The following is a 19,387-nucleotide window of genomic DNA, read 5'->3' as shown; positions in this document are numbered from 1 at the left end:
CACCGAACACTGCCGGAAAACATCATCTTCGACCTTTGACCTGGTGCAGTTCCGTCTCCGACCCCACGGCCAGCTTCAACTCTACCCGAAGCCTTCCGCCTTTTCCAAAAACTAAGAGGAGAAAGGAACAATACTAATAAGAATAGAGTAGAGATAGATAAGGGGAGGGGTTGCAGAAGACGTTGATGTATTCTCAACGAAGAAGATGAACAGAGAGGTTAATATTGATTTTTGGGCTGAGGAGTGGTTAATACTCCTATTGATTGTTGGGTTAGAAAATCTATAAGTAAAAAATCTAATTGATTGCCTCTGGTCACTCGCCGTTAATACTGCTTTTTCATTTAATTCGCCTGCCAATAATTTTCTAAGCCATGTAGTATTAACTTTTTTTCTCCTTAATTTTCCCACAAATTTACATAAATTCCTAATTTATTTAAGTTTATTAGTTAAAAAAATCAGTCAATACTGTCCTTTTTAAATAATTCTATCTTTATTACAAGAGTTACAACTTTCTTTATAAATAAAAATTCTAGATTTCTACCCAATTATTATTTTGATTAAATAGAAAGTTATAGTAGGAGACTAAGATTAAGATTTTTGAGAGGCATATGCTTTGCACAAAAAAATTGGTGCGTTATTGATATTCTTTTAATCATGTTTTATTATTTTTTTACTTTTATTTTGTTTATTTGACCTAATTTTTATGAATATAATAATTATATACTTATGCTTTTTTATTATTGATTTTAATTACCATCCATATTAAATTAATGGATAAATTTATTTTAAAAATATCTTGAGTTTGTATCTGTTCTCATGAGTTTTATCTGTTCTTCTGGTGCTAATGTTGAACACAATCAACGACTAGAAGATATGTTTGCAATTATTTCCAATGATAAAATTTCGGCCAGCTTCAAAATATGAATATTCGTAAAAGTTAAAAAATATGAACTCGTAAAAGTCAACTATCGTGATAAAACAAAGATAATTTTATTTGTAATGTATTTTTATAACATATATAATATTATTATATTAATTATCTCGTCCGACCCCACGATTTTTAAATCCTGGATCCGCCCATGGTAGTATATATTACAAGTTAATATTATATTTGGAAAAAGTTAATCCAGGAGTATTATTTAATTAAAAAAACGTTAACTGTTTTGTTATTTTCTTAAATAGAGAATTTGTTTTGAATATAAACCTGTGGACGACATTAGTTAAATTAATACTATAGGTACATTAATATTATTCAACATAATTCAATATTAAGAATTGTTTATTTTAAATTTTTTAGATTATGTAATTTTTTATTTAATAAAGTAATAGATATATAGTTATATTAATTAATATTATTATATATTATTTAATTTAATTTAAATTATTGGAAGTGTTATTGGATTAGTGTATAATTTAGATAAAAATATATAGGTATAATTGAAAAGTATAAAAAGTAAGTGAGTGGGAATTCTTTTGGGTTTGAGTTTAGTGTAAATGGTGGAGTAAAATCAATATTTAGTGTGATATTTACACTAAAATGAGTTTAAGTTTTATTTAATAGTTGGAGATGCTTTTAAACGTGCTATATTCTGTTATTAGTACATGTGATTAGATATAAATATAATAAACGGGGTGTGTTAGGGTCCCTACAACATCTTAGTGTAAAACACAACACAAATCACAACTCTTGGATCTTTAGATTGGATGGTTGTGATAAGCTACACGATTATACTAAAAATCTACATTATTAGGGCACCCGCAACGCGTGCCGCCGGCGTTCCGCGTGCCGTTCCGCCGGAACGGTTTCGCCGCGGAACGCGTTGCGGCGCACCATTCCGCTCCCATTCCGTTCCGCGTGCCGACGGCACGGACCGCGGCACGGCTTGTGCCGCCATGCGCTGGGGCGACGTGGCGTTCCCCGCTTCGTGCGTGCTTCCCACTCGCCGGCCCGCGAGTGGGACACGTCAGCGATGACGCAATAATTAAATTTTTTTTTAAAAAAAATATTTAAATTTTTTTTTAAACGGTCCATATTACCGTTTTTTAACTTTTTTTAATTTTTTTTTATTTTTATTTTTATTTTCTTATTCTATAAATACACCTAATTTATTACATTTCACACACAACTACACATCTACTCTTCCTAAACCAACATCAATTCCTCTCCAATTTTCTATTTCAATCTCCTTCACAAAATGTCCGGCGACGGGAATTACGGCGGTGGCGGCTCCGGTGGGTGGGATCTCAACGCGTTCGGCGATTGGGAGACCATGTACAACACACTTGGTGGTTCCGGGTCGTCGACGCCGGGCACCCAGGGGTCGGCGACGCCGGGTGGGTACCAACCACCCACTTTCGATGTGGATGCCTACGCTCGACCACCCGGCTCGCGGCTTTCTCAGGGTTTGTCCCAGATTCGGGAGGATATCCCCGTTGAACCCACCCAGGGAGGAATGCGAGGCGGTGGAAGCTCTAGGGCTGCGTCTGAGGCACCAGAGGAGGAGGAGGAGGAACTGGAGGATCTGGGTCGGCATCCGTACAACAACAAAGAAACTAAGGCGGTGTACACCGCCTGGCTCACCGTCTCGTACGATCCCATCGTCGGGAACCAACAAGCCGCCAAGTGCTTCTGGGAAAAGGTCCTTGATGTCTACCACCAGACTAAGCCGAAAGGGGCCCGGAAGCGCAAATATATAATGCTCCGTGCTCACTTTGGCCGAGTCGACGCACAGGTCAAAAAATTTTGCGGCATCTACTCGGCCGAAGCGGCGAACTACCAAAGCGGAGCTTCGGGCGCCGACATTCTGAGGGCGGCTTTGCGCGTCTTCTACCAGGACACCGGTCTACAGCTCAAATATGTTGATATTTGGCAGCTCGTCAAGGACGAGGAAAGGTGGGCCGGCGGTGTCCGCTCGAGCTCGGGCTCAACCTCAAAGCGCACGAAGCACACGGCGAGCGGCAACTACTCGTCTGGTGACACCGGTGAGGCCAGCGAGTGTGAACCGCAGGTGTTTGGGGGTACGGGGGATCCAACGCCCGACGAATACGGGGGATCCAGCCGTGGGCGCCGTCGGCCGCAAGGGACGAAGGCGGCGAAGGCGGCTAGAGCAAGGAAGGGCCGAGGCGAATCAAGCCAGTCGGCCTCGGGATCGGGCTCGCGGGGAGGCTCGGACACACTTCTGGTGGCGTACATGACCGCCACAATGGCGGACACTTCCCGCTTCTCGTACGCCCAATTCACGGCCTGGTGGAACGGAATTGTGTATATGGCAGCACAACTTGGCCTTCCGACTCCCCCTCAACCTCGACCGCCTCCGGTGGATGATTCGCCGGCGGAGTAGTTTTTTTATTTTCCCACGTTTAATTGTGTGTTTTTTATTTTGTGTTTTTTTATTTTTTTAGGATTTTAATTGTGTGCTTTTTTTATTTTTTTTAAGTTTAAGTTGATTTTTTTTTTAAATGTTGTGTGTTTTTTAATAAAGTGTGTTTGTTTTTTTTTTATTAAAGTGTGTTTATTTAAATTGAATTGGGTTGGAAATAAAAAAAAAATAAAATTGAATGAATAGTAATTTAAGGAACGGTTAAGGAACGGAGGGTTGCAGGATCCGTTCCTTAGTTAATGAATGGAGTAAAAAAGTACAGTGAGGCCCTCAAATAGTGGTTTAAGGAACGGTATAGGAACAGCGTTGTCGATGGCCTTAGCCGATGTACATTATTAGACTGGAAATGTACATTATTAGCACTGGCGGAGCCAATTAAGGACAAGGGGGGACGGTGGTACCCCAAAATTATGTAATTATTCTTATTTGAGAGTAACCAATGTCAAAACTATTACAATGGTCTAATGGTGTTGCACTCATTTCTCATTGCTTAGATCATTGCTTAGATCATGTGTTCAAATTCTATTTGGAAACCATTGGAAATATTTTCAATAACACTTTCCAAAAATAATGTAAAAGTTAGCGTTTTGATATGAATACAACCATATAATAAATAGATTATACATCTAGTCAAGTTTTAAATGCCTATAACAATTACGTAATAATTGCATTAACATAACGTGTAAGACTTGGCCGACTCAACAGGGAGCAGATCAAGCAACATTAATAGTATGTAATTTTGTTTAATATTTTAATAATTCCATTTTTAATTTAAATCGAAAATAATAATACTCCTATGCAAGTGATTTTGAAGGGTGTTGTAAAAAAAATGAAAAGTTAAAAGAAAGCCGTTAGAAGGTGAGAATACGGGCAGCCAATGAGAAGCATGAACAGGATTTCTCGTCACAGTTGCCTTTCCTTCTTCAATCCGTGATCGCTTTAGTTTATTCGAATTCAATATTAGTATATGCTTCCCGCATCTTCGTCTTATCCGCGCTAAACAATCAATCCTCTACATCGTTTTCCCTTTCAAAAACACACACACACACACACACACACAATCCAATACCAATTCTCCCTCTCCCTCTCTCTACAATGGCACGAACCAATTATTCAGTTCTGCCCAACAATAATCCACTCTTCACCTTCAATTCAAGGCCATCTAACTCCTTGTTCTTCTTCTCCAACAACTATATCTCTCTCCACTCCAACTATTCCCTTTCTTCTTCGAATCACTTGCATTTACTCACACACTCCTCATCCGCTCCTATCCCGCGGGTTTCCACCGCGTCGGTAGAGCACGCGCCTCCTCCGGACCTTAGTTTCTACCAGGAAATCGCGAGGTTGAAGAGGCTCAGTGAGTTTTTATCTGGCTGCCGCACCTTCACCGACAAGCTCAGGGTGATCGACTCGGATTCTAGGGTCAAGTCTTTTCTAAAATCGTGGAGGATTCGGTTTGCAGGGGTGAGTTTAAGTGATCGTGAATTGTTTTTGCTTAAATGTGTGGCGGCGGCGGGGCAGGAGCACGTCTTGGCTGATTTTGAGAGCGGAGAGATTCAAATGGGGATGACTTCTCTCAAAAGCGCGCTCTATGGATTGGCGGAGATGATTGAGAATTGGGATGGGGATGGTGGTGTTGGAAGTCAACGTGTGGGCCAAGAAAAGAGGGCGGCGTTGAGGTCTCTGCTGAAGATGCTTGGTGAAGTCGAGCACTTCTATGATTGTATTGGTGGAATAATCGGGTTAGTACTTGTGATCATTAATTTTACTTGGAAGCTTTGATACTTTGAAAATGCAATCTATGTTTCTTTCAACTCTGCAATCGCTCACTGAGATTGGATCAACAAATATGGTAAATAAAAAAGAGGATTATAGTTTTTTTGGATTGAGATAATGGCAGCTCATCAAGAGGCTTATAATGTTATTATTAGCTTTCGTGATTTTTGGTTTCTCCACTGTTTTATTGTGGCAATTACATCCTTAGGGTCAAACAAGGATATATGTTCCTAGTTTGTGAAATTGTGCCTACCAACTTTTTATTTTGATGTTTTAAAGAAATTCCATTTCCATATCAAATTTAGTAAGTAGATGTTACTCCTAAGCACGTGTTCCCATTTTAGATATCAGATTTCAGTGTTAGAGCTGCTTGCTCAATCTACTCAGGAAGGGCATACCACCCATTGGAATGGCCAAACAGCTATGTCGTTGAGACGTCAATTTGTGGAAATTCATCCGCCCTCTGTTCTTGATCTTTCTGAAAACACTGAATATGCATCTCAAGCTGCTTTTTGGGGGATTGAGGTCAGATCATTATATTTTTCTTTTCAAGGGGGATAAATTTCTGGATTTTGTTTCTTTGGTTTTACATTTTTAACCCATTTCCAGGGTTTGCCTGACTTGGGAGAAATTTATCCTCTAGGAGGGTCGGCAGATAGGCTTGGCCTGGTGGACCCTGAAACTGGTGAATGTCTTCCTGCTGCAATGCTTCCTTACTGTGGGAGAACTTTGTTGGAAGGCCTTATAAGAGATCTTCAGGTATGCTGGCTCAATATATCAACCACATATAATTCTGTTTGTGTTGATGAAACAAAAAGATGTTTGTGAATCACAATGGTCCAAAGGGATGAAAAATACATCGATTGTATTTTAATTGGAAATTTCTATTCTGCAAGGCTAGAGAGTTCTTGTACTTCAAGTTGTATAAGAAACAATGCATCACTCCTGTTGCAATTATGACAAGCTCTGCGAAAAACAACCATGAACACATTACTAATCTTTGTGAAAGGCTTGGATGGTTTGGACGGGGAAGGTCGAATTTTCAACTCTTTGAACAGGTTTTAATTTGGTGCTAACATATTTCTGATATTCATACTTATCAAATAAATTTCTTTATTAGTAGAAATGTTATGTAATTTGCTGCCCATTGTAGCCACTTGTTCCCACTATTGCTGCTGAAGATGGCCATTGGATTGTCAAAAGACCTCTTGAGCCCGTATGTAAACCTGGAGGTCATGGTGTGATATGGAAATTGGCCCATGATAAAGGGGTTTTTAAATGGTTTCGGAGTCATGCAAGGAAAGGAGTTACTGTTAGACAAATCAGGTCAGTCCATTCTTATTTATTTTCTTTTTATTGGATAATGTACTAATATTGGGGTTTTACAGTAATGTTGTAGCTGCTACGGATGTAACTCTATTGGCTTTGGCTGGAATTGGTTTGCACCATAGAAAGGCAAGAACATGAATTCTAACTGTGGTCTACTTCATGAGTCCGTTAAATGTAGTTGAATTATGTGAAGGTTTGTCGCTAACAGTGGGTTTGGTGAGCGAGTGAAACATAAAAGAGTGCCATATACCTTTACTAAGTGTCTTAGACGGAATAAATTATAAAATATGCAACTAAATTATGGATTATATTCATCTTATTACTCCTTTAGTGATTTTTCTATTGGCTCTATATTTGTCTTTCATACATAGCTGTATGATGAGTTGCTCTAATAATCACTACTATGTACATAACAAAAATGGTGGTTGAGATCTTCATCATCCGCCATTGAATGACGGGGTACACTTTTAGGGTTGGGTTCTTGTTGTACAACATATGCTGCATGAATCTTTGGACTTCTATTTGTGTGTGTACGTGATCAAATTTGTCTATAGCAAAGCTAGGAAGAAGCTGGATACCCTTTACAGCTAAATTTTTAGATGAATTTCTATCTTTTCAGAAATTGGGATTTGCCTCATGTAAACGAAATCCTGGGGCAACAGAAGGCATCAATGTCCTAATTGAGAAGAAGAACTTAGATGATAAATGGGCATATGGTTTCTCATGTATCGAATACACGGAGTTCGAAAAATTTGGAATCAGTGTCGATCCCTATTCTCCCGGCAGGTACTTTCTCTTCTTCTTCATGCTATTTCATTATCTGTTATTTCAACCACGAACCACCTTATCTTTTTATCATGATCAACAATTAAAGCTTCGAGTTTTTATCAATTTTGCCTTTTGGACATAATTTGTGTGACTTTAAAGCCACGGATTGACCATTTCAGATGATCTGTAGAATGTAATTAGCACCCTATCTCTGATTGTACCTTTGTGTAATTTAGGACTGCAGCATGTAATTATTGTGAATTTGTATGCACCGTCAGTAGGATAAAAGGCCATGCATATGCACATCCACATCCACATCCATTGGCCTATATTGCTTGTCATGGATCATGATGGACTCTCACTCACTAGCCATGATCTTTCTCATGCTCGCCTTTTTTTAAAATGTCACAACTTCCATATTTTTCTTGAACAGAATTCTAATTTGCATTGTCTTCCTTGTGTGAAGTTTACAGGCACAGTTCCCTGCCAACACAAATATACTTTACGTGGATTTAGCTTCTGCAGAGCTTATTGGATCAAGTACAGACGAGAGAAGTTTGCCGGGGATGGTGCTTAATATTAAAAAGTCAATCACATATATGGATCAATTTGGAATCAAACACTGGTAAAGCCTAGGAATCTTCACTCAAGTTAAACTACTTATGATTTAATCTACACCATGACATGGCTGTCAATTCAACATTTGTTAAAATATTGTCTCAATACTTTCCGCTGATGTTGTGATTCTACCTGGGATCTTATTAATAAAACACTGAATATCACGGAGAAAATTCTGAAGATGAAAGGGGAGTTGAAGTGATTTTGTTCCCTAATATTTTGACATTAAAAGATGGACTATTTTTTTTATATAGATCCTTAAAAAATATGATACCCCTCTTTGTGTAAGTAGAAGATCTGCGTAAAATTTATTCAGAAATTTTCATTTGTTTCATCACTTTATACATGAACTCCAAATGAAAAACATTGAAATATGTCATCTATATGAGAAATTTTAAGTAAAGAAAAAGAAATCATGAAGTTCATCACAGTCAGGTCATAAATACTAGTAGAACTTGAAACTGGATTGAAACATTTTGGTCTACTTCAGGCTAAAAGCTGCTGGAAGATGTACACAATATATACATTCTAACAATAAAATCAGCTATCAACTAGGTTTTCATTTTTAATAACCTTTTCTCATTTTGTCTCTTATTAAAGTTGACTGTGTCTATGGATCACGATTTCACTTGTCTGTAATGAAGTACTCTGGGGAGTTGTTATAAGCCATAGCTTCATATAACATATGATTTGTGTTATTTTATCATGTCTATTGATATGCATGGTGATAATTCACTGAAGTGTTCTTCATGTTTTGATATGTGGTAGTGTCCCCGGAGGCCGTCTGGAATGTACAATGCAAAATATCGCTGATCATTTCACCAACAGATATTCTTCTCGATGTTATAAAGGTGTTGAAGGTCTGGTCGTATGTACGGCATATTGCAAGTTCTTTAGGAATTGTTGTATGAATTTTGCGCTGACCATGAAAAATTATTATTTTCAGATGATCTAGATACCTTCATTGTATATACTGAAAGAAGAAAGGTCACATCTTCTGCTAAGAAGAAAAGGCGCCATACTGATAAGTCTCTGCACCAGGTCTAAATTGATGAACTTTTGATACTTATCCTTTCGCGGACAGATGTTTTTTGTGATTTTTTCACAAACCAGGTCATGCTTGCTTTTATTGTTAACTAAAAATGCCAATAAGAAGATTTTCTCTTAATAGTTTTCCATGATCATGTCTTACTGTCTTCTTAAATGTAATATGTTTGTTTTGTATATCAGTTATATTTGTGCACTTTTGTCTCTGCTATAAATTCAAATCAGCATGCAATGAGCTCGTTTGTCAAAAAAACTGCTTATTAAGTGGTCATGATGAATTTATTTATTTATATTTCACTATAAGCTTAAAGCACTCTTACACCAACTTGTCATATCAGACTCCAGATGGTGCACTATTGGACATGATGCGAAATGCTTATGATTTACTTTCTCGGTGTGGAGTAACAATTCCTGAGGTAAATTTGATATTCTTTTCAGCATTAATGAAATATCTGATCAATTTATCCAACCATCATTTCTTCCACGTTATTTTGTATACTTGAGCTGAAGTCTATTTATAGTATATTTCATGTTTTGCAGGTAGAAGATAATGAAATGTATGTTAATTGTGGACCACCATATCTTATCCTTCTTCATCCTGCTCTTGGGCCCCTTTGGGAAATCATCAGCCAAAAGGTTCTAAATTCATGCTAATGCTATTAGGACTATTTATCTTCATCCTGCTAAATTAATTTTAATCCGGGCCCATTTTCATGCTAAATCAATCCTGCTCATGGGCCCCTTTTCTGATATAACTATAGCATTTATGCATGTTTTTTGTTTTATTTTTTCATCTTGAGCATATGTGGAATCAGAAAAGTGAATCACTGTTCTGTCTGCCTTCTTTTTGCCAGTTTGTGGGTGGTTCAATAGCCAAGGGTTCTGAGTTGCAAATTGAGGTTGCTGAGTTTCTATGGAGAAATGTTCAGGTTGTAAACTTGCTAGCATAATTTCTTCATTAGTTTACCCATTTACTGATGTCTCTCACTTAATGCAGCTTGATGGAAGTTTGGTCGTTTTAGCTGAAAATATTGTGGGCTCAACTAAAACCAATGAGATAGGTGAAGCTCTATTACAATATGGAAGGAGGTATTACTATGCCCAGTTGTAATGAACTATGGAGATGAATACGATGGAGTATGCGCTCCTTCAGTAAAGGTCCTAGATTTTACTAAAATGAAGTTTCATTAACACAGGTGTGCTAGGTGCAAGCTAGAGAATGTAAAAGTCTTGAATGATGGAATAAATTGGAATTCAGGAGATAACTCGTACTGGAAGCATGATATGCAGCGGTTTGAGGCTTTAAAAGTCATACTGCATGGAAATGCTGAATTCGAAGCAAGGGATGTTGTAATACAGGTGAGTTTGGCAATTCCATTTATAATATTTAACATAGTTACCTTATCCTTCTCTTAGAATCAATTTTACATGCATTACATAAATGCATTTCATCCTAGAACAATAACATCGTTAGAAGAAAAGAATCTTAGTTTTAAATTATTGTTTGGTGCCTCAAAATAGATCAGCATATGGAATGATTTTTGAGTAATGGAAAATATAGGACCATTAAGGTTTCATGTGGTTGGTGGTATTTGGCACTCATGAGAGCTGTAAGATTCAAATATCAAATGGGCCGACACAGAGTCAATTTTGGGACTGTTAAATCAACGGTAGAAACATTGATGTTGCGGAAAACTTTCAAAGAAGCATCTATATACACACAAACACTTTCCCTCAACTCAAGTTGGAGCATATATAATTAGATATTAATCATAAGTAGCTAGTAACAAAGATTGAAAGCTTTAGTGAGGATGAGAAATATAAATGCCCTTGCTGTGATAAGAAGCTACACAGTAAAAGAAGAAGAGCTTCTTGAATTCTTCTCTATTGTAGATATCATCTAAGCGGTCTGATTCTCTACATAATGTTATATCTCAAATAACTTAATTAAAATTAGTGGGCTTTTAACTTTTAGTGCTTTTCACTTCTAATCCCAAAGATCATCCAAGGCAGGGTTTATAGCATATTACCATGACTAAGTTATTGTGTATTCCATCCAGAAAATTCTTAGCAAGTATAGATCCATAAAATCTCAACTTTTCTTATCTCCTATCCAGGGAAATTATACTTTTGATGTCCCAGATGGCCACAAATTGGAGATTACCCCAGGAGTTTCAGGTTAATGTTGCATATAGCTGCTGTACATGATTTCTTCTTTTTTTTCAAGCCTTCATAAATCAGTGGTTTGGCATCCATTTTTCAACTATTTGTGCAAAAACCACTTGCGGTGATTTGGATGGACAGCAGGAAATTATTTTTCTTTTAACACGTGAGACAATGAACCACTAAGCTGCTGATTCTCATCCAGAATACTATTCAAAGTACAACTTCATATGATATCATCTTCAATTCATTACTATCTGAAATAAATTGGAACTAACATGATATGACATTAGGTTTCAGTAGAAGCATTACTGTCAGTGCCAAATCTGCATATCAAACTCTTTTCTCCCAATGTTGCTTGGTCTCTGGTTACGTATCTGAGATTCTTAAAAGTTTACCCTTAACTCTAGTATGAGATGGGATTCATGCGTGGAACTCTATGGTATCTGTAGTACTTCTAAAATGACAAGGCATATGCTTGTGTTAGATGATACAGCAATGCTAGAATAAGTAAAGTCAGAAAGAATAGACTGTTTTAAGGGAATTCATTCAGTGCACAAGACACATACATATTTTTATCATATATTGAGTTTTTAGATTTATATGGATGTCTTTGTACGCCGAATCTAGTGAAATGTTTTGCATGTTAAACACGTTACTAATTGTATTATATCATTTGAAATCCCAATTCAGGTTTAGATATTCAGTTGAAGCCTATTGAGGCAGAGTTGATGGACAGTGGAACTTGGTTTTGGAACTACAAAACAAGGGGGAGACACATCGAACTGGAATTGATAGAGATATAAAATAATCCTTCCAAATCTTGCAACATGTGAATTATTGTTCACTGATAAATGCAGTGGTTTCCTGTAGCTGCTCCACCTTGCTGCTTGGTTGAACACAAGTTGAACCTGTTTGAGATTCTGTCCTTTTGTAATATTATATTGACTGAGCATTGTATGATTATTAGGGTGATAGCTCCTGATGTAATTTATATGTATATCTTGTAAAGAACGTTCAACTGGTATAGTTGTTTTCGTTTCTTCCAGATCTCCCCCAGAAGAAATGTATTCCAGATCCTTGCTTATATACATTGTTTTCTAATTTGTGATTGTTCAGTGTTCTTACTAGATGATTTACAATTTTAAGATTTGATTTGCTTATACTATTAGGAAAGGAGAAATGATCATCACCTCCTGAATGCAAATCTTGTTTAACCATCAATTAGAATCCCGGCTTCATTTCTTAGACAAACGAGATAGCTACACAAAAGTAATGTACTTCTTCCTCCTACTCCTATTTGTACCTATTCCATTACTTTTCTAATTCTGGTTTTAACTGATTCAAGTCTTCCCAGAAGCAACTGGAGTAATGCTTTCCACTTATCAAGTTTTTCACTTTGGAAGTTTTTACCTTGCGACTTATTAATCTAACATGGTTATTCATTTTTTAAATATGCAGATTAGTTGGGCTTGAAACATTGACAATGACAGGTAGGTGTGTTGTTGGGTTTGCAGCTCATTTCTTGCACTGAAATTGGTGTGATCTTTATGTTGGGTTATGAAGTCAGAAAGTAGTCACATTGAGATGAACTGGGTAAACAATTCGTTGAGTTCTGTTTTCGTTTTGCAATTTCTGTTTTATAGCTAACACTTAACCACATTTGTTTCAGATATTTGGATGCAAATTACAAAGTAAGGTATTGCTTATGTAATAGAAATCATCTGTATGTCGGTGCTGTGTACAGATTTACAGAAGAATAAATTGAAGACTATTTAACATCCAACATGAAGTGGGATTTAAAAGCAGCATCTGTTGAGTATTCTAAGCAGTGCATCAGCTTTTCGTCGAGCTTTCAGTGAGCCATCAGCTGTTAGTCTCTGAAGAGAAGGAATGCTGTAAGGATTCATCAACAGTCTTGGTGCAACTTCCTCTCCCCCATCTTTACAGAGTCCGAGAAGAAGGGTGATTGCATTCTCCTTCCCCCTGGAAGACCCGAACCTCAAAAGATCGATAAGAAGGGGCACAAGATCGCGGCTCCTCTGTATCTCTTCCAGTCCTTGAGCACATCCCAAGAGAAGGGAAAGCACTGCTAGGGCATCATCTGTGATACCTGCCTTATCATCTGTCAGCAGTTCAATAAGCAACGGAACTGCGCCCGAAAGTATTACCTTGCCTCTGTTAGCATTGAAGAGTGCAAGGTTGAAGAGCGCTGTTGCAGCATCGCGTTTTCCTGCAGCTGTTCCTTCCCCTAGGAGCCGCACCAATGCTGGAATAACTCGTGGGTGAGCACCGATTATTGCTTTATGCTCACCTATTATTGACAGACTGAAAATTGTTGCTGCTGCATTCTCTTTCGCTTCCATTGTGCTTCCTGATTGCAGAACTTCCACTATGCTGTCAATTGCTCCAGCAGCCATGATAAGCATTTTGTTATTCTCGTGTATGGAGAGGTTGAGCAATGCAGTCACCGCATTTTCCTGGATTCTCGAATCTGGTGAACCTAGAAGAGTGACCAGAAATGGAATAGCTCCTGCCTCAGCAATTATACTGCGGTTGTCCATTCCAGTTTTTGCAAGCAACCGGAGCTCGTACGCTGCCTGCCTTTGGATATCCTGCGACCCCATTGCTAGTTTCCCTACTAGAAATTCAGCCGTCATCTTTACAGCATCTGCAGCAGCTTTAGTTACAGAGATATGATCAACAGCAGTCTCACTAGACCTTCTCTTGCTACTACTTCTTTCCACCTCTGATGCAGTTGGGATCATGTTCTCTTGGCACCATTGCTGGATCAAGCTTCTCAATGCGTAGTTTGGTATCAGGGCCATGTGGATCAGCCTCTGCCCGCTCTTTGGGCACGTGTGGTGACCGGAATTGATCCACTGTGCTATCGAACTCCGGTCATAAGTATGCCCCGATGCCACGATCACAGGATCATTCATCAAGTCAAGCAAGATCGGGCAGCGGAACTCAGCAGGTACACTCATTGCCATAAAACTAGAAAATGACTGGTCCTGGCGATTGCTTGTGGGCAGCTTACGCTTCTTCAAATCCACGTGAGCTGTTGAGTTCTCTTCCACACTAGATTTCGACATTGATATCAAGGAGATGAGACTGTTAATATTAGAAACCACTACCAGCCCACCTGTCCCTGCTTGCTTCTCTGCTTCTGCCTCTAGTTTTGACACCTCTTGTGCAATTTGTTCTGGGCTATTCACACCAATGCTGCTCAAACTGTCTCTGACTCTAACGAGATCAACGAATCCCTTGCTCTTACGGCTCCCCTCTTTGTTTGTGACCGCAGCTTGGATGAGGTGATCCCTTGTTTGAGCCTCCACATGGTCCACATACAGCTGGGCTCTTGTTGCCTGCTTATGGAGAAGCTCAACCTGCTCCTTGGTATCCGCGGTCAAATCGAGCAAGCTGAGAGGAAGGATATCAAGCGCCCTGGCCATCTCCTTCACCAAGGTGTGGAACTGATTGGAGATGCTCTCAGTTTGCATGAGATTCCACAAGAGGCTGCCTTGCACGGAGCTCTCAATCAGAATCTTGGCTCTCCGAATAACGGAGTAGAGCTCGGTGAGGCACAGCACTGAAGATGGTGGGAGTGGCTGCTTCTGCACTTGTTCTTTGATCTCCTCAAACAACGAGGACAGTAAACAAATCCTTCTGATCATCGCAGAGATGTTCTTTCTCTGCAGGAAAGGAGCCTTCTCGATGGATGCCACGTCATGTGAGACGAGGATCAGTGACTCCAGCAGCGTTGCAGCCGGAAGAAACCCTGAGGAGAGCATCAGAGGAGGGTGAGCACCTTCCGTGGCTGTTGCGTCCATCGGTATACGTTTCCTTTTGCATGACTTTTGCTTTGTTTGGGACAATATTGTAACTCAACTAAATCTTTATTTATCCAGATGAAATTAAATATTAGGACAGACTCTTGATCTTTTCTGCTTGGACTGACTGAGAGGGACATTGGAATTCTTGGAGGGCTGCCATTTGGAGGGCATACCGGCCTGCCTGCAGGCTCATCTTAATTTTATTCTTTTTTATGCATATACTTTATACTCCATATGTTAAAGGATAGAGTCATATTTTCAATATATGTTTAGACGATTGGCTATAGCTTAAATAATGACATGTTTGATATGACCATATGAATGTATGAAATTAAGTAGATGAGTTTGTTGCATAGTTTATTGAATTAGTCTTAATTGTTGATTGCTGACTTCAAAATTTGGAGTTTAGCTATTTGTAATGCATGCCCAAATCTTATGTGGGCTATTTCTCTCTTTTCCATTTAAAGAAATTCAACCTGATGCAGTTGCCTGGAAATTGATTTAAACTTTTATTTTGGTTTGTATTGAACAAAAGAGATCTTATTCCTGGATGTCCATTTCTCAATTGTGAGACATGGATTTGCTATCGTTTCAATCAATCCTTCACAATTGTGAGACATATGGATTTGCTATTGTTTCAATCAATCCTTCAAAATAATAAGACCAAGTTTATTGGTGGGATGGTCGGCCTCCACCTCATTTTACAATTTAAAAAAAAAGAAAAAAAAATTGAAATGGTGGTTTGTCTCTCTCTTCGGCCATAGTCTGTTGGTTGCCAACCATCGACCAGGCGGTCTCTCAAATGTGTTGATGAATCATCCAATGAGATTGTGCCACATGGAACAATTTCATTGGCTGATATTATTATTTTTTAAATTGTTTTATCTTTTATATATTATATTAAAAAATTAAAAAAATTATACCAAAATTCATAAATTTTCATCAAACCACATTTGCTATAGTTTTGCACAAAAAAATTCTTATCTTTTCTCCTTATATAATCCTTCTTTGGTATAATTTCTGATTGTAGTCCTCTTTGTTGTTCATCATGGATGATGACGAGAATAACATATTCTCATATTCTCATAAATTTTATTTGACCCAAAATTTCAATCCTTTCCAAATTTTCGATCATTTCCAAGATTATTTCCCTAACTTTGATGTTTTATTTTTAGTTTGTCATTTATTATGTTTTTTATAATTTTTATCATGCAATAATAAATGTTTCATTTAATAATATTATTGTTACAAAATAAAGCCATCTGCATCGATGTCTCAGTACCATCTCTTAATGTAACACCCGTACCTTAAATACGAAATTAATTTCATGTAACGAAATATTTGATAAAATTATTTCGAAATATGATGCTTCTCGATAAATGAGATTTGGGAAAATTATGGTTTATGTGTTTGATGTGAAAAGGAATGTGTTTGAGTTTTTTTTATTGTGAATGATGGGAGACGTTTAAGGTCTCGTTGAAAGATCGACGATGAAATTGTTATGTTTAGCAAGACGAATGAATTAAATGGAAAAGAAAAATATGTTTCTATGGAAAACGAGGCGTGTAAAGCGAGTAGTGGCCGAAGGAAAAATACGGAAAAATTTAAGTACGGTTTTATCTTGGGCTTTTCATATTTAATTAGAGTCCAATTATTTGTAAAATAATGTGGATTCTAACTACTTTTAATCCATCAAGTAGTAGTATTTTACTAACTTGGGCTTGTAACTCATTTATTTGTTTGAGCCCAATTAAAATGAGTTAGTGGAGCCCAAGTATGAATATTTTTTAATTTTAGTGGACCAAGCACAAAATTTCATTTTCTTTTTCTTTTTTCTTTCTTTCTTCTTCTCTTTTCTTCTTCATGGCCGACACTACCCAAGGAGAAGACTCTCCAAGTTCTCACCCTTTCCATCTCCCACCATTACTCCACCATCCAAGAGTCACCCACTACACCCTCCTTAAACCCCTCTAACCCACTCACCACTTACACTTAGCAAAAAAAAAGAGAGAGAAGAGAGAAGAGAGGAGGAGAAGCGGCGAGAGAGAGAGCCGAGAGGGAAGGAGGAAGCTTGAACCACCATCTTGTGTTTTCTTCCATCATTTTCAACCATTTTGAGGTATACTATCTTTTCTCCCTCTAAGCATGAGTTTAATGTAGCCTTGCATGATTCTTATAACCTTAATCTTCTTCCATAATCAACTAAGTAGAAACCGACTTAGAACCTCCAAACGATCGCCGTACATAGCCGAAGCTTAGAAAGAACTTAGCTTTATAGGATTAACACATGTTTCGGGAGGTTTCGGGGTGGTTTCGGGTTTGTTCGGAGTAAATCGGGGAAAGCGGCGGCCGGCAGCGGCTTTTGGTGGACGGCAGAGACGCCGCTGGTTCCCGGTGGCGACGGCGGCAACTCCTCTTCCCCGTGGCAGCAGCGGCAGCGTCGTGGCGACCCAGCAGCGGCGTCGCGGCAGCAGCGGTGTCACGGCGAGGCAGCAGCGGCGGTAACTCCACGACGGACAGCAACTTTCCGACGGCACAACAGCTCTCGATGACGGTGCAGTGGCGACGACCCCGTCGGTGGCGTCGAGCCGGAGAGAGGGCGACGGCGGCGGGGCTTCGTCGTAGGGCAGATGGCCGAGAGAGAGGGAGTCGGGGAGAGAGAAAGAAGATAAGAGGAGAGAGAGAGAAGTGGGGAAGGAGATAGAGTTTTGGCCTCTTTTGTTTTTTTTGTGAATTGGGCCTTGATTTACATCTTTTAATTGGGCCTTATAAATGATTGGAAAATTTAATTGACTTTGGGCTCTTCTTTTAATTGATGGGGCTTACTATTTAATTTTGGAGGAATAAGGTGGCTAAGAAGTTTAATCTCGGGCCGGTAATTAAAGTTTAATCGGGGGAAAATATTTATATAATTCCCGTAATTTTTGAAGAATGAATAATTTACCTAAGTATGAAATAATACTTTTTCAGCGGTTAATTAATTATGAAAATTTAAAGTATGCGCTTAGGTAATTTTTAGAAATTATTTTCGACGTTAAGGAAAATACGAGGAGCCAATGAAGGAAAGAACGAGCGTAAGCGGCCGACCGACGTCGCACGCGACGCCTTAGGCGGCCGCCGAATAACCGAAAATGCATGAAAATCGAGAAAGAGAATTAAAAGATTTTAATTAGAGTGCATGCATTCTAATTATAGTCGTTACAGAGATTTGATATGAATTTTATGTGTTTTCCCGAAAAGGTGGTTCGTTCGTACGCACGTTAACAGTCGGAACGAATAAGTTTTTACGGAAATCCGAAGCATTTGAGGTGGGCTTTATTCTTTAACGTTTATTTTAAATCAATATGTTTACGGTGTTATAAGGATGTTTTTATAAGTATGTCATGCCGTGTTTATGCTTTGAAACTGCCTATCTGATTGTCTACTAGAATAAAACTCTACTAGGCTTTGATGGTTAACGAATTCGGGTCTAACTAGGGTCTACGCCCTACTTAGACTAGTGCACTAATGGGGATCGTGAGCCATCCCCTAGGTCGGCCGGTCCAGTGATCGAGATTGTGGCCACAGTCTCGTTTCACATGATGGTTCAGATATGGTATATGATGGAGGATGATGTTAGTCCGCACGGACACTATTTTATGGAAATGAATTTTTGTGCTTCTCGGTCATTTTAAAGTAAAACCCGGGATTCACTCGATGATGGCTTGACATATCTTAACGATGAATGTTTTCGGGCATGAGTTCACTAGGTGCATCAAGTACTCAGCCCCTGCATATGTTTTCCCTATGTGCAGGTTGAGCGAGGTCGGGAGGCGGAGGATGTTGAGTGATGATTCAAGAACTGGTCCGGATACTATTATGTCTTCATACGTAGTAGTAGCTAAACTCTCAAATTGCTTCCGCTATTCAAAGTCCTAAGAACTCTGTTATTTTTCTTTATTGTCGAACTCTATTAGTTCCCACTATGTAACTCGGGTTTTAAACGTTGGTTAAATAAATGGTTTTTCATCTTTAATCGTTATAAGTTGTATTGCCTTGAGTTGTATCCCCCTTCTTCCCCGCTTCTTCATTCCCCCACGAGTCATGATTTCCCGTGCTTCCTATCCTTAGGAAGTGCGGTCGTGACAGAATGGTATCAGAGCAATTTTTCCTTCCGCTCTGGACCGAGAGTCTTTTATTCAATCTGGTCTAGACTCGTTTCGCTAGACTAAAAGAGTATTCGCTTAACACTCAACACTCCGTCTCACCGCGCTCAACACGAAAGAAGGCAGAAGTAGAAGTGAGGTATATTAAAAGTGAAAGAATGAATGGGGCGCAGAAAGGCGTGATTTCCAAGGAATGATGAGGTGACGAGGCAAGGATAACCTTGTGAAGAGCGATTGCGTTAGATTGAAGGATAGACGAAGTTGTAAAAGTACCACGTTTATAAAATACGAAACATCTATCCTTAGATGATAATCTAAAATTAGA

General features: G+C 38.7%; 2 protein-coding genes across 2 annotated transcripts; one reads left to right on the top strand and one right to left on the bottom strand.

Annotated features, from left to right (window-relative positions):
* The first annotated feature begins 4,256 nt into the window (after positions 1–4,256).
* LOC121742047 (UTP--glucose-1-phosphate uridylyltransferase 3, chloroplastic-like) lies at positions 4,257–12,185 on the top strand. Its single transcript, XM_042135067.1, has 17 exons — positions 4,257–5,122; positions 5,501–5,681; positions 5,766–5,915; positions 6,053–6,214; positions 6,310–6,482; positions 6,545–6,611; positions 7,105–7,271; positions 7,720–7,878; positions 8,640–8,731; positions 8,818–8,912; positions 9,257–9,334; positions 9,459–9,554; positions 9,773–9,847; positions 9,916–10,007; positions 10,115–10,277; positions 11,036–11,096; positions 11,775–12,185. Exons 1-17 carry the CDS (start codon positions 4,476–4,478, stop codon positions 11,885–11,887), a joined length of 2,571 nt encoding a protein of 856 aa, XP_041991001.1. The 5' UTR covers positions 4,257–4,475; the 3' UTR covers positions 11,888–12,185.
* Positions 12,186–12,655: 470 nt separating this feature from the next.
* Positions 12,656–15,391, bottom strand: LOC121740884 (U-box domain-containing protein 1-like). The gene has a single exon (XM_042133534.1). It carries the CDS (start codon positions 14,912–14,914, stop codon positions 12,881–12,883), a length of 2,034 nt encoding a protein of 677 aa, XP_041989468.1. The 5' UTR covers positions 14,915–15,391; the 3' UTR covers positions 12,656–12,880.
* Positions 15,392–19,387: the final 3,996 nt, after the last annotated feature.

The sequence above is a fragment of the Salvia splendens genome, chromosome 7 (genome assembly GCF_004379255.2).
Source record: "Salvia splendens isolate huo1 chromosome 7, SspV2, whole genome shotgun sequence".
Taxonomy (NCBI): domain Eukaryota; kingdom Viridiplantae; phylum Streptophyta; class Magnoliopsida; order Lamiales; family Lamiaceae; genus Salvia; species Salvia splendens.
This window is presented reverse-complemented; position numbering and strand designations above follow the sequence as displayed.

Bases quoted from the DNA above. Each gene is read 5' to 3' on its own strand.
- LOC121742047 (XM_042135067.1), top strand. From the start codon at position 4,476: ATGGCACGAACCAATTATTCAGTTCTGCCCAACAATAATCCACTCTTC. The intron at 9,335-9,458 runs GTAAATTTGATA...CATGTTTTGCAG, and splicing joins GTGGAGTAACAATTCCTGAG to GTAGAAGATAATGAAATGTA. The intron at 9,848-9,915 runs GTTGTAAACTTG...CACTTAATGCAG, and splicing joins TTCTATGGAGAAATGTTCAG to CTTGATGGAAGTTTGGTCGT.
- LOC121740884 (XM_042133534.1), bottom strand. From the start codon at position 14,914: ATGGACGCAACAGCCACGGAAGGTGCTCACCCTCCTCTGATGCTCTCC.